This window comes from Anoplopoma fimbria, chromosome 23 (assembly GCF_027596085.1).
Source record: "Anoplopoma fimbria isolate UVic2021 breed Golden Eagle Sablefish chromosome 23, Afim_UVic_2022, whole genome shotgun sequence".
In the NCBI taxonomy this organism is placed as follows: Eukaryota; Metazoa; Chordata; class Actinopteri; order Perciformes; family Anoplopomatidae; genus Anoplopoma; species Anoplopoma fimbria.
Window position 1 is genome coordinate 3,928,585 of NC_072471.1, and position 15,830 is coordinate 3,944,414.

At 40.9% G+C, this 15,830-nt stretch overlaps 1 protein-coding gene across 1 annotated transcript in view; it reads left to right on the plus strand.

The window, feature by feature from the left end:
• LOC129112566 (peroxisomal succinyl-coenzyme A thioesterase-like) overlaps positions 1–15,737 on the plus strand; it is an 18,746-nt gene extending 3,009 nt beyond the window's left edge. The window contains exons 3-12 of the mRNA XM_054624721.1: positions 5,585–5,794; positions 5,977–6,078; positions 6,905–7,095; positions 7,188–7,351; positions 7,931–8,050; positions 8,184–8,266; positions 8,353–8,446; positions 8,932–9,012; positions 9,568–9,709; positions 15,216–15,737. Of these exons, the coding sequence (XP_054480696.1) occupies positions 5,585–5,794; positions 5,977–6,078; positions 6,905–7,095; positions 7,188–7,351; positions 7,931–8,050; positions 8,184–8,266; positions 8,353–8,446; positions 8,932–9,012; positions 9,568–9,709; positions 15,216–15,340 (1,312 nt within the window). The 3' untranslated portion in view covers positions 15,341–15,737. The remainder of the gene's footprint in view (positions 1–5,584; positions 5,795–5,976; positions 6,079–6,904; positions 7,096–7,187; positions 7,352–7,930; positions 8,051–8,183; positions 8,267–8,352; positions 8,447–8,931; positions 9,013–9,567; positions 9,710–15,215) is intronic.
• The last annotated feature ends 93 nt before the right edge of the window (positions 15,738–15,830 follow it).

Sequence of the window (15,830 nt, forward strand, 5' to 3'; positions counted from 1 at the left end):
ATTAGTACAGTGATGATTACTTTGTTTCATTATTAATATTAGTACAGTGATGATTACTTTGTGTCATTATTAATATTAGTACAGTGATGATTACTTTGTGTCATTATTAATATTAGTACAGTGATGATTACTTTGTTTCATTATTAATATTAGTACAGTGATGATTACTTTGTGTCATTATTAATATTAGTACAGTGATGATTACTTTGTGTCATTATTAATATTAGTACAGTGATGATTACTTTGTGTCTTTATTAATATTAGTACAGTGATGATTACTTTGTGTCTTTATTAATATTAGTACAGTGATGATTACTTTGTGTCATTATTAATATTAGTACAGTGATGATTACTTTGTGTCATTATTAATATTAGTACAGTGATGATTACTTTGTGTCTTTATTAATATTAGTACAGTGATGATTACTTTGTGTCTTTATTAATATTAGAATATTAGTACAGTAATGATTACTTTGTGTCATTATTAATATTAGTACAGTGATGATTACTTTGTGTCATTATTAATATTAGTACAGTGATGATTACTTTGTCTTTATTAATATTAGTACAGTGATGATTACTTTGTTTTCATTATTAATATTAGTACAGTGATGATTACTTTTTGTCATTAATATTAGTACAGTGATGATTACTCTGTCTTTATTAATATTAGTACAGTGATGATTACTTTGTGTCTTTATTAATATTAGTACAGTGATGATTACTTTGTCTTTATTAATATTAGTACAGTGATGATTACTTTGTGTCTTTATTAATATTAGTACAGTAATGATTACTTTGTCATTATTAATATTAGTACAGTAATGATTACTTTGTCTTTATTAGTATTAGTACAGTGATGATTACTTTGTCTTTATTAATATTAGTACAGTGATTATTACTTTGTTTCATTATTAATATTAGTACAGTGATGATTACTTTGTGTCTTTATTAATATTAGTACAGTGATGATTACTTTGTGTCTTTATTAATATTAGTACAGTAATGATTACTTTGTCTTTATTAATATTAGTACAGTGATTATTACTTTGTCTTTATTAATATTAGTACAGTAATGATTACTTTGTTTCATTATTAATATTAGTACAGTGATGATTACTTTGTGTCTTTATTAATATTAGTACAGTAATGATTACTTTGTCTTTATTAATATTAGTACAGTGATTATTACTTTGTCTTTATTAATATTAGTACAGTAATGATTACTTTGTTTCATTATTAATATTAGTACAGTGATGATTACTTTGTGTCTTTATTAATATTAGTACAGTAATGATTACTTTGTCTTTATTAATATTAGTACAGTAATGATTACTTTGTGTCTTTATTAATATTAGTACAGTGATGATTACTTTGTGTCTTTATTAATATTAGTACAGTAATGATTACTTTGTGTCTTTATTAATATTAGTACAGTAATGATTACTTTGTGTCTTTATTAATATTAGTACAGTGATGATTACTTTGTCTTTATTAATATTAGTACAGTAATGATTACTTTGTTTCATTATTAATATTAGTACAGTAATGATTACTTTGTGTCTTTATTAATATTAGTACAGTGATGATTACTTTGTTTCATTATTAATATTAGTACAGTAATGATTATTTTGTGTCTTTATTAATATTAGTACAGTAATGATTACTTTGTCATTATTAATATTAGTACAGTGATGATTACTTTGTGTCTTTATTAATATTAGTACAGTGATGATTACTTTGTTTTTATTAATATTAGTACAGTAATGATTACTTTGTGTCTTTATTAATATTAGTACAGTAATGATTACTTTGTGTCTTTATTAATATTAGTACAGTGATGATTACTGTGTCTTTATTAATATTAGTACAGTAATGATTACTTTGTTTCATTATTAATATTAGTACAGTGATGATTACTTTGTGTCTTTATTAATATTAGTACAGTAATGATTACTTTGTTTCATTATTAATATTAGTACAGTAATGATTACTTTGTTTCATTATTAATATTAGTACAGTGATGATTACTTTGTGTCTTTATTAATATTAGTACAGTAATGATTACTTTGTGTCTTTATTAATATAAGTACAGTGATGATTACTTTGTTTCATTATTAATATTAGTACAGTAATGATTACTTTGTTTCATTATTAATATTAGTACAGTGATGATTACTTTGTGTCATTATTAATATTAGTACAGTGATGATTACTTTGTCTTTATTAATATTAGTACAGTAATGATTACTTTGTTTCATTATTAATATTAGTACAGTGATGATTACTTTGTGTCATTAATATTAGTACAGTGATGATTACTTTGTCTTTATTAATATTAGTACAGTAATGATTACTTTGTGTCTTTATTAATATTAGTACAGTGATGATTACTTTGTCTTTATTAATATTAGTACAGTGATGATTACTTTGTGTCTTTATTAATATTAGTACAGTAATGATTACTTTGTCATTATTAATATTAGTACAGTAATGATTACTTTGTCTTTATTAGTATTAGTACAGTGATGATTACTTTGTCTTTATTAATATTAGTACAGTGATTATTACTTTGTTTCATTATTAATATTAGTACAGTGATGATTACTTTGTGTCTTTATTAATATTAGTACAGTGATGATTACTTTGTGTCTTTATTAATATTAGTACAGTAATGATTACTTTGTCTTTATTAATATTAGTACAGTGATTATTACTTTGTCTTTATTAATATTAGTACAGTAATGATTACTTTGTTTCATTATTAATATTAGTACAGTGATGATTACTTTGTGTCTTTATTAATATTAGTACAGTAATGATTACTTTGTCTTTATTAATATTAGTACAGTGATTATTACTTTGTCTTTATTAATATTAGTACAGTGATTATTACTTTGTTTCATTATTAATATTAGTACAGTGATGATTACTTTGTGTCTTTATTAATATTAGTACAGTGATGATTACTTTGTGTCTTTATTAATATTAGTACAGTAATGATTACTTTGTGTCTTTATTAATATTTGTCTTTATTAATATTAGTACAGTGATTATTACTTTGTCTTTATTAATATTAGTACAGTGATGATTACTTTGTTTCATTATTAATATTAGTACAGTGATGATTACTTTGTCTTTATTAATATTAGTACAGTGATGATTACTTTGTGCATTATTAATATTAGTACAGTGATGATTACTTTGTGTCTTTATTAATATTAGTACACAGACGTGATTATTACTTTTCTTTATTAATATTAGTACAGTGATGATTAACTTGTTTCACAATTAATATTAGTACAGTGATGATTACTTTGTGTCTAATTAATATTAGTACAGTGATCATGTGTGCAGACATAAAATTTAAAAAACTCCACTGTTTGAAAATGGCTGTCATCAAAAAGACGTCGCTTTGACGCTTTTTTCCTCGCCTTTTGGACACAAGTGACTTTCATTTTGACTTCTCTAACTTGTTGCTGTGACTTCTGCAGCAGAACACACAGGTATTTTGGCACTCACAAACTGCTTCTGTGGTTTGTAGTCTTTGAAGTTGCATCTCTTCTCCATAGTCTGCAACAGTTTTAAAGCAACAAATTATTTGTTGATGTTACAAAGTATCTTTTTTAAGAGCTTCAGGAAGGGGGCGTGGCTTAGCCCCTCCATAGCAAACCAGTGCTGCAGCATGGCGTCGGTGTTTAGCTTTTTTTTTGCTTTTATTGCACAATTGCACATGATGCAATGTCACAATTTGTACTGAACATGAACGTCTCTCCCTCACTGACACAGAATGCTACGACACGTGTTTCGCCTTCCACAGATGAGCCTGGTGAGCTGTGCACGAAAACTACAAGTATCTGATCATCATCCTGACCTCAGGTTAGTACTAGTACACTTTGGACAGAAAACTCTACAGTCAAAGTAAGCAAACTACTTTAAAAGCACTGCAATATGCAAGTACAAGTACACATGCTCATGGTGCATGATGCATTATACTTTGATTATGCATAATCATAGTTTTATTAATGATCTTGTGTTCTGAAAAGTAGAAATACTATATTATAATAATGCTACTATACTAAATAAAAGTGGAAATACTCAAGCACAGTACAAGTACCTCAGAGTTGCACTTAAGTACTTGAATACTTCCACAACTGACAAGTAAAAATACTAATACATGTGTCTTTGGTTTGTTTTGTCAGAAAGTTTATCAATTTCTATAATATATATATTTATTTATTTATTATTCACTTATTTCTCTTCTTTAAAAATTAAACCTGACTTGAAGCACCTTCCTGTAGTACTCCGAAGATGAAGAACCTTTTAAAATATGAAAATCTGGCTTGTATACTCTTCGAAATAAAGGCGCTAACTAGAACCATGTAGAGTTCTTTCCACCTTCTACAGGGGGTTCTCCTGAGAACGAGGGCTGGGCGATGTGGAGAAAATCCAGTATCACAAAATTTTTGACCAAATACCTTGAAAATGTCATTTAAGATTTGGCTATTGGTGCTTTCAGGAGTATTTACGAAGTGAGTTTGATAAATAATGATGAGTAATGTGGATTTAATGACTAAGAGGGTGATTGCAAATAACAGAACAGCAAGAACCATGTGGTATGTTCTGAATTACATCACTTTACTGTTACGTGGCCAACATTCTCAGTCTCAAGCCATGATATTAATATAGTATGGATGTAGTTCATAACCCTATTTAGAACCCTTTTATATTATTAGAGTTTCAACAATTCTTGAGGAACTCTTTCTTCCAAATTTTTTTTATTTTGACTGAAAAGAGTTCTTAAAAGGAACCCAAAGTCTTTAAAGAACCCTTGAAAAAACGATGGCACGTACGAAACTTCACACTAACATGTACGTTTAAACAGGAGGTGAGATTTTCTAGTCCCAAACCGAAAGTACCCGAATTGGCATACTAGTTCCAGTGAAATATTACAGCAAGCAAACACTGGACACTACGCTAATTAATATCCCACAATGCAATGCAAACAGATGATGGCCGACAGCTCTGAAACGTCAACAACGCTTAAATTTAAGTGTAAGAATAAGAATCCTCTCTTACTAGGCGTAATATATATAAAGGGTATGAATATTATGACCATATATATATATATATATTTTAAATAAGTTCTGACCTCACAAATCATAGTTTGGTCACATGATGTCAGGAAGGGGTTGCCTTGGTTACGTGTCTCCAACCCGGTAAGGAGGCTGTCAGGAAGTGTCGTGGTAATTAAAGATACATACAGTTGTTAAATCACTCAAAACATGTTTAAAACTAGTACACACATTGAGTATATAGTATGTCGTATAGTGTGTGTTTGTGGACACACTGAAGGGTTCTTCAGAAGTAAAGGGTTCTGCGTAGAACCTCAGCCCTTCAGTGAGGGCTGATTGGGACAATATTGCACATTGTGCTCCTCTTTCAAAGATGAAACAACAGATCTGTTGTGCACTCATATTATTGTTCCCTAATAAAAAAGACACCTGTGAGACGTTCCTCATCCTCGGTTCCAACTCCATGAAACATAACTTGTGCACGTGTGTGTTTGCATTCTCTTCCACAGACGAATGTCCACCATGTCCGTCCACCACGCCGTCCCTACGCTTCTCTCCGTCGTCCCGTCTCGGGCTCTGGTGGATGAGACGTTCAAGGTGCTGGTGCAGAATCTGCCTCCGGGTTCTCCTGTGACGCTCCACTCCCTCCACCTCTCCGAGGACGAGGACTTCTGGGAGGCCTTCGGACACTACGTCAGCGACCACAGGGGGACCGTGTCCCATGGGTTCTCCTCCTTTTTTTATCTCCTCAAAATGACTTTTTAAAATCTTAAAGTGTGTTTTTAAATCTAATTTAAATTCTGAACACAATAAATCAGATGTCTGTGATTTTCTTTACCGCTAATTTGCTTATTGGCTTTTTTGTATATTTTCTTTTGTTGACATTTATTTTTTTGTTTGTAGTTTCAGAGGATCTCAGTTTTGGAGGAACGTACTCGGGTAAAGAAGCCATGGGTTTGTTGTGGAGTATGCGTCCCGTCCCAGGAAGCCGTAAAGGCCTCAGGTAAAAACAATAAGCGCTGTGAAGCTGCAGACTTAAGCTGAGAAACATCACCTGGAATCAATAACACAATTAATTATCTTATTCTCTTCTGAAATGATTAATCAAACAATATTGATTCTCTGGATCTGTTGTAAATTCTTTGCACTGAACAACAAAATCAAAGATAACATTTATTAGCATATGTTAAACTGTAAAGAACCCTCGTCAGAAGTCTCAGAATATACTTAAAATATACCTGTTAGAGTTTCTTAAAGCCCAAACTTGCATCTTTAAATAGCTTTATTCGTTCTGACCAAAAGTTAATAAAGAAAAGAAGCAAAAAGTGAAAAGCTGGATAAATTTTAAACTTTATCATTTATTTGAAATGATAAAGGCACTTGCAAATGACTAGGTAGTACAAATTGTACTTTTATGTTGCATTTTTACCTCTTTTCTTAAGAAACTATTATTTATTTATTTTTTAAATGGATTAATGGATTTTCAAAATAGTGGCCGATTTATTTTCCGTCGATTTGACAAATTGATTAGTTGACTGCCAGACAACAGTGAAGTTTTTTTGTTGTTGTTTCAAACTCACTAAAGTATTTACTGCTAAGGTTATCTGCCGTAAGTTGTCATTAATGTTTTGTTTTTTATAAAAGGTCAAATTTTTTGCCTTATTTGATAGGTTGGATTTAGAAAAAGAGATTGTGGAAACACAGGCGACACACATGGCCGCGGTCGGGATTTGAACCGAGGCCTCTTCCGGTGAAATCTAACTTCCTGTGTCACGTTTACTAAAACCAAGACGTGATCTTACTGCTTGAATCTCTTCTCCCCCGTCAAGGTTGAGAAAGATAAACGTCTGCACCCCGCAGCTGGTCCACATCTCGGCCTACAGCGGACACGTGACGGAGGGCTTCAGGCAGCGAACTCCTCTGGCCTCGGCGCTGACGGAGCGGTGGTACATCGGTCCAGGAGTCCGGAGGATCGAGATCAGAGACAGAGGAGTGCGAGGGACGCTGTTTATACCTCCAGGTCCATCTGAAGAAACACATGTCCTCCTCTTTGTCTATTTAAAGTCTTTGTTTTTAGTGAGAACACATAATAAATGCTCTTTGAAACCTCAGGTCCAGGACCGTTCCCCGGCCTGTTGGACATGTGGGGCGGAGGCGGAGGGCTGTTGGAGTACCGATCCTCTCTGCTGGCGTCTCGCGGTTACGCCTCTTTTGCGCTGGAATATTTCACCGCTGGTGAGCTGAAGACAGCCGACAGAGAGCTCAACTATTTTGAGGTTTGAGTTTGTTATTAACATACTAAGTTATTCATATTACAATATAGAAAACTGGTGTGGCTGGTTTTTATTTAAACAAATCACCTGTTCTGTTTATTACATCTTATAAACATCTTACATTTACATTGTAATATTTAAAAGCAGCATTAGGCCACAAACAGACACCAATATTTGTCAATTTGTGCCTGTTTTAACTTTACTTATTTACAGATTTAAACATGCCATTATCATAGTTTAAATAGGCACCTAGGCCATGAATGGTAATAAAGTTTAACATTTTTGAATTAGCAGTAAATCCAGAAAATACTTTTTGTAATATGTGGACACATCAATAAACGCTGTCATATCAAATTTGCACATTTTTAGTCGTATTGCATAGTTATTTTGATAGAAAATCAATGCCAATCAATTCTGGTCTAAAAACACAGATTTTCTCGCAGTGTAACTACACGTTTACATTTGTTTGGCCCATGACCCCTTATATTTTTCTGAATATGATAAAGTGTCAAAGGCCATCTGTCTTCTTCTACAACAAACTGACAAAAGAGGATCAGCAACATTTTCTCTTCTTCTGCACAGACGGCGTTTAATATCGTCAGTGAGCATCCTCAAGTGATCCCCGACAGAGTTGGAATTTTTGGTCTCTCCCTCGGCTCCATTGTGACCATTAACCTGACAGCCAAGAGCAGCGTTATCGAGGCGAGTGCTAAACGCGAAATATCTTGGAGATTGTAATTAGAAAAGCCTGCAGAACTTCTCGAGCACACAGTGGAGAACCAGATGGAGGTCTGTTGTCTTAAAAGTGCATCGTTGTTTTTTGTTGTCGTTCCAGCCTCGTTGTTGTGTTTGCATCAGCGGCAACCACTTTTATCCGCACGGAGCGGACCTCAAAGGACTCTATCTATTGATGGTCGCGTAGGTATTCTGTCATTCTGTCAGTAACATGAATCCAAAACACACACAGTCGGACTGATATCATGGTGAATTACTTGTGATGGCAGGAATGCTCACAAGATTCGTGTGGATGAGAACAACCATGAGGTATGGAGAGATATGTGCCTACCGATCACCGACGATCCCTTGCGGAAAGTGGACGTAAGTACTTGTTGAACTACAAATATCCGCCTTTCATTTAAGGGTCATACGGCACATGAAGTTTGAAAGTTCTTACATCAAACATCAGACATAGATATGTTTGCTGCCCTATTTTCGTGGCTTTATTAATATACTTCTGTCGTTTTACTTGGCAACAATCTTATGAAAAGTGAAGCCAATTCTGAAGTGTCTTAAAACTTGCATTCTCTCTAGTGTCCATCAGGGGGCGACTCCTCTGGTTGTATAGAAGTCTATGAGAAAATGACTCTACTTCTCTCTTGATTTATTCCCTCAGTAAACATTGTAAACATGAGTTTATGGTCTCAATCTCTAGTTTCAAGTCTTCTTCAATACAGCATGATGTTCATTTAGTAAATTATGCTCCATTTAGAGTCAAATGGACCATAAAGCAGGGTATACTTTAGAGCCCTCAACTCACATCTGTTTGTTCTAACAATCACGTATTGGGTTGATTTCTCTTGGAGGTTGGGAAAATAAACTGTCCGATGTTGTTGGTGAACGGCCTCGATGATCAGAACATAGCCACAGTGGACTGTGCTGAGGACGTGAGTACACACACACGCACACACGCACACGCCTGACAATGAAGTAGATGTAAGAGCAGTTTATACTTGCAAAAACTTGTCAAAGCAGGTAGTTTGTTAGTCATCTATTAATCTGCAAAAACAAGCTATTTAAAGACGGCAACTTGCTGACTTACCTTTAAATCCACTGTATCGCACATTTAAATTTGTATATTTTAATGCAATTTTTTTTTTCCACTGTCAAAGAGATTGTTTGTTTGTGATCAATGTATTAGTATGATACTTAATAAAATTAGTTCGGAAATTGTGATTGCATATTGCAGCATTTTTTTATTGACCCAAGTGAATAATAATAATAATCTGCAGATAAATAGATGGTGAATATAATCAATAGCTGCGGTCTTTAACAGCATTTCTCTAGAAGTGAAGGAGCGATGGTTCAGATGGTAAAATGAGTCTGTTTGGTCTCAAATAACTTAATTAATAACATTAGTGGTTTTCACATGTGCTCCTGCTGCAGCTCCACAGACATGATATCAGTCTGTGCTGTTTTGATTTGACCTTTGACCCCTCCAGATGGCCCAAATAATGCGTGCAGCAGGGAAGGAGCACCTGCTGACCAGACTTGAGTACCCGGGCACTGGACATCTGATCGAGCCGCCCTACGCGCCTCACTCCAGAGCCACTTTGTTTATAAAAGAAGGCACAAAAGAAAAAGGTGAAAAGCTAACATTTGGGGGTTTTACGTTCACAAGCTGACTGATTATTAATTAGATTATAGTAGTTAGATGATTCTACGGGAGACGTTTTTTATGTACTTTAGTTTAGCTATAAAGTGTAATTTAAAGTGCTTAATGCAAAAAAAAAACACAGAATAAACTCACGTTACATCTTAAATTAAAACTTTTTAAAGCGACAGTTCTCCGTAAATCAAAAATGTAGATATTTTTCCACTTATCTGTGTCGTGCCCTCTATTTCTGTCAGAGCATTTGATTTACTGATCACTGTCAAGATGAGTGTAGCCGACTCTCGACTACCGTAGGTTTTCCCCAACACAGACACGGCTTCAGTGGGTAGGTTTTTAACAAAGGTATATTTATTTCATCCAATATACACCACACAATGCGGACCGTCGTGCGCTCCGCTTCGCTGCCCGGCTTCTCGGGCGCACTCGGTCCAGCGTTCCCGTAACGTCACCTCTCTGATGGCTTCCGGTCTCGTTCCGTAATGCCACCTCTCTGATGGCTTCGCTCTGTCTCAGTCCGTTCCTCGTCTGTGACTGTCGCTCTCGAACTCCCGCCTGCTACTGCTTAAATACATTCAGCCTGATTAGCACCATGTTACAGCCGTGTTGATTGAACTCACCCCGGCACTGTTCCCATGAACCACTCCCCCACCTCTCTCGCCTGCAGCTGAGCGCAGACCACGCCCACTGCCACACATCTCCACCGCCCGACTTAGGCCGGGAGCCGTCCGGCCTAGCCTACTCCCCCCACCTGTGAGCGGGAAAGGAAGTCTGCCACAGCCATCTGCACCCCCGGCCTATGGACCACTTTGAATTTAAAAGGCTGTAACGCCAGATACCACCGAGTGATCCGGGCGTTGGCATCCTTCATGCGGTGGAGCCACTGTAGAGGGGCATGGTCCGAATAGAGGGTGAATGGGCGTCCCAGGAGGTAGTAACGCAGGGCATCGACCGCCCACCGGATCGCCAGGCCTTCCTTCTCCACTGTGCTGTAGCGAGACTCCCTCTCAGACAGCTTCCGGCTGATGTAAAGCACTGGGCGGTCGATCCCCTGCACCTCCTGGGACAAAACGGCCCCCAGCCCCCTATTCGAGGCATCAGTCTGCAGGATAAAAGGGAGAGAGAAGTTAGGTGTGTGGAGAAGAGGTTCCCCACAGAGGGCCTGTTTTACCCTCTCAAGCGCCAGCTGGCACTGCTCCGTCCACTGGACCGGATCTGAGGCACCCTTTCGAGTCAGGTCAGTCAGGGGGCTGGTTAGGTCGGCGAAGTTGGGGATGAACCGCCGGTAATACCCTGCCAGCCCCAAGAACTGCCTCACCTCTTTTTTGGTCTTGGGTCTCGGGCAGGCTGCAATCGCTGCTGTCTTGTCGACCTGGGGACGAACCTGCCCTCCACCCAAGTGGTACCCCAGATACCGTACCTCCCTCCGTCCAACCGCACACTTCTTCGGGTTGGCGGTGAGCCCAGCCTGTCTCATAGACTCAAGCACCGCGGACACCCGCTGCATGTGCTCCGCCCAGCTGTTGCTGTGGATGATCACATCATCCATGTAGGCGGCAGCATAAGCAGCGTGTGGACGCAGTACCCGGTCCATGAGACGTTGGAATGTGGCTGGGGCACCGAACAGCCCGAAAGGAAGTGTGACGAATGGTACAATCCGTACGGAGTGGAGAAAGCCGTCTTTTCCCTGGACTCTGGAGATAAGGGAATCTGCCAGTAGCCCTTGGTCAGATCCAGTGTCGTGAAAAAACGAGCCGTGCCGAGCCGGTCCAGGAGCTCGTCGACCCGGGGCATTGGATAGGCATCAAACCGTGACTCGTCATTCACCTTGCGGTAGTCCACACAGAACCGTATAGACCCATCCTTCTTGACAACCAGAACGATGGGGCTACACCAGGCACTATTGGACTCTTCTATTACCCCCATCTCCAGCATAGCTTCCAATTCTTTCTGAACTACCTTTCTTTTGTGTTCAGGCAACCGATAAGGCCGTGATCGTACTGTCACGCCTGGGCGAGTTTCAACATGGTGTTGTATAAGGTTGGTGCGTCCTGGCAGAGGGGAGAACACATCAGCAAAGCGCTGCTGCAACGCAGCCACATCTGCTCTCTGGGACTGAGTGAGATGGTCTTCACAACGGAGCGAGGCTGGATTGGTGGAATTTGGCACCTCAGGCCCCAACTCATCCCTCTCTTTCACGGTAGTCACCAGAGACACAGGCTCTGCCTCTCTCCATGCTTTGAGGAGGTTGAGGTGGTAAATTTGTGTTGCCCCTCCCCTGTCAGAACGCACAACCTCATAGTCTACATCGCCCACTCGCTGTGTGACCACAAAGGGCCCTTGCCACTTAGCGAGCAGTTTGGAGCTGGAAGAGGGAAGTAATACAAGTACTTTATCTCCCGGTTCAAATTGTCTCAGCCTAGCCCCTCTGTTGTACAGGCGTTGTTGACGCTCCTGGGCCCTGAGCAAATTCTCCCGTGAACATTGCCCCAGTGTGTGGAGTTTTGCTCTCAGGTCCAGGACGTATTGAATCTCGTTTTTGCTTGGGCTCGGACCCTCCTCCCAGTTTTCCTTAACTAGGTCCAGAACCCCACGTGGTTTTCTGCCAAACAGCAGCTCAAAGGGAGAAAATCCTGTGGAGGCCTGGGGCACCTCCCGCACTGCAAACAACAGAGGGTCAAGCCACTTATCCCAATTTCCGACATCATCGTGTATGAACTTACGGATCATGGACTTCAAGGTTTTATTCAGGCGCTCCACAAGGCCATCGGTCTGTGGGTGGTAAACACTAGTCCGAATTGCCTTGACGCCCAATAAACCGTATAGTTCCCTTAATGTGCGTGACATAAACGAGGTGCCCTGGTCGGTCAGAATCTCTTTCGGGATTCCAACTCGGGAGATGACCTGAAACAGTGCCTGCGCAACACTCTTTGCAGAGATAGTGCGCAGCGGCACTGCTTCAGGATATCGCGTTGCGTAGTCCACCAGAACTAACACAAAGCGATATCCTCGAGTGCTCCGGTGAAATGGCCCGATGAGGTCCATGCCAATGCGCTCAAACGGGACCTCCATTAGTGGCAATGGGCGCAATGGAGCTCTTGGGATGGCCGGTAGGTTTACCAGTTGGCATTCAGGGCAAGAGGCACACCAACGGCGCACCACTCCCCGAATCCCAGGCCAATAGAATCGGGCCATTATCCGGTCTAGTGTTTTGTCATACCCCATGTGCCCAGCCATTGGGTTATAATGAGCCGCCCGGAAAACCATTTCCCGACGGCTTTCCGGCACCAACAATTGGGTAATATCTTCACCAGTCTGAGTGTCACGACTCACTCTATACAGTCTATCCCTAATCAATGAAAAGTGTGGGTATGTCGGTGGTGTGTCAGGGTGTACCATGTGACCATCAATTTGTATCACTTGGTCGAAGGCAAAGCGTAGAGTATTGTCACGAGACTGCTCCAGTGGAAAATCTTCCATGGAGTGTATTTCGGGAACCTGCGGGGGCCCTTGTGAGGGCACCACCGGTTCCCCCTCCCCTTCAGCAGCGTCGGACAACCTCGCATCACCACTGAGCACAGCACACATCTTATCTCCACCCACTTTGCCTCTACCAACGCCCCGGGCCGAACCAAGTTCTGGTGGACCATGGACTGTGTACAGCCCGAGTCCACCATAGCCTGGTGTACACCCCCTTGAATCCTTACCGGAACGCTGTATGTCCCCCCCGGACCGGAGGAGGGTGCTGGCGGGCCGGCAACCCGGATCACCTGGCCGACCTCCATCAGTGGACATTCTCTGCGGAAGTGACCGGGCTGCCCGCACCTCCAACACTCCTGCTCTGACGCCTGAGGGGCCCCCTGTGGGTTGGGAACAGCGCCTGGAGCCTGGCGATGGGAGGAAACAGAGGGAGGGTTATTGCGCGGTTGAAATGCATGAGCTTGTGGGGGCCGATGGGGGGAGGCTGAGGTGAGGAACTTCCTGCGAGGAGCAGGAGTCGGTCGGACAGGCGCTGATGTCCACCCCTCCGCTCCCTGTCCCCGGGGTGGACGGCGAGGTGATCCTCTGCGAGGATAATGGCCGCCCCCAAGTCCCCAGGTCGGTGGCACCGCACCCATTCCGACGTCCCAGTCGGGAGGCCCTCCACAAACTGTTCAATAGAGATCCTCTCCAGCATCTTCTGCTCCCCATCAGACTCCCCTGGCTGTAGCCACCTGTTAGCTGCGTCCCTCAGCTTCTGGGCATACACGAAAGGACGGTCGGTGGGTGTCCATTTCGTGCCCCGGAACCGGCGACGGTGGTCCTCGGGGGGACGGCTTTTTTTATGTCCTGGAAATTTCCCCGCGAGGACGCTGGCAGGCCGAGCGCCGCAGTTTGGGCCTCCCTGACAGCAAGGGGAGCAGGCGCACGGACCACGCCGCCGCCGGCCACCCGCACGCCACCGCCGTCCCCTCGAACATCTCCAGGAAGGTCTGTGGGTCGTCTTCCGCGGACATCTTGTGGAGCGCGATGCCCGTGAGCGGTGACGGAGGGGGTGGAGCCGCCGCCCCCGACCGGGACAGCAGGCTCTCCAGGACCCGGGTCTGCATCTCCGCCTGGCTGTGGAGTGCCTCCATCTGCCGCCGGTTCACCTCCGTCTGCTGTTGGTGCATGGCCGCGATCTCCCCCAGCATCTGGGCCAACGCCGCCACCTGCTGTATCTGCTGCTCTGTCATCACCGTGTTGAGGCCCCCCGTTGGGCGCCAGTGTAGCCGACTCTCGACTACCGTAGGTTTTCCCCAACACAGACACGGCTTCAGTGGGTAGGTTTTTAACAAAGGTATATTTATTTCATCCAATATACACCACACAATGCGGACCGTCGTGCGCTCCGCTTCGCTGCCCGGCTTTAATTAGCGCACAAGGTAGTCGGTCCAGCGTTCCCGTAACGTCACCTCTCTGATGGCTTCCGGTCTCGTTCCGTAATGCCACCTCTCTGATGGCTTCGCTCTGTCTCAGTCCGTTCCTCGTCTGTGACTGTCGCTCTCGAACTCCCGCCTGCTACTGCTTAAATACATTCAGCCTGATTAGCACCATGTTACAGCCGTGTTGATTGAACTCACCCCGGCACTGTTCCCATGAACCACTCCCCCACCTCTCTCGCCTGCAGCTGAGCGCAGACCACGCCCACTGCCACAATGAGAATTACATGTAAACACATTAAACAAAAAATGTTTTTGCAGAAGCTTTAATTCAGCCATCAACAATGATTAATCCAGAGGTTGTCATTAATGTCACTGGCACAACGATTTCTCTAAAACTAGGCAACTCCCACCAAAACAGTGTAGATTAATAAAAACGTGAGGAAATATATGTATTTTATATTTTGGGCTACTGTACCTTTGAGGAAAGGTGGACGTCTATGTACTTTATTCTGTCTTATGTATCCATTAAAAAACCCTCCAGTTGCGTTAAATTTGTGGACATTGTGTGTTTCAGCGATATTGGTGTGGGGAGGACAAACCAAACCCCATTCAGACGCTCAGGAAGACTCCTGGAAAAAGATCTTGGCTTTTCTGCAGCAGAATCTTTTCTCCAGCGACACTTCCAGAGCCAAGATGTGAACGCGTTACGACGGCACACATCGCTGCAGGAAAACACAGCCATGTGGGACGAGGTCACCTTTATTTAATCAACACTATCACAGGTTCCTCACGCCGTTGACAGAATAAGTTATTGTTTGAATGATCAGGTTAAGGCGTTTTAGTTTAAAGGGAATATTTCACCCACAAATCCACCATTTTTGTTTCTGTTACTCGCCCCGTGTTACCTTTAATTCTTTATTTAACTTCAATTCATCAAGACTTTTCTCTGTCTTTTGACTCTCCGTTCACCGTGGAGGCGTGAGAGAAAAACAATGTTTTCTTCAAGAGTTTAGGGTAACACGGCTGAGTAACTGATTTACAAAAGTATTCCTTTAAGTATTCACAAACTTTTAACAGTAAAACCAAAGCAAGTTTTCTAGAAAATAATTCTAAAAAAGTAATATATATTAATATGAAAATGATTATACTATTTTTGGTATTAAAATTAAATTTATTTAAAAAATTAATC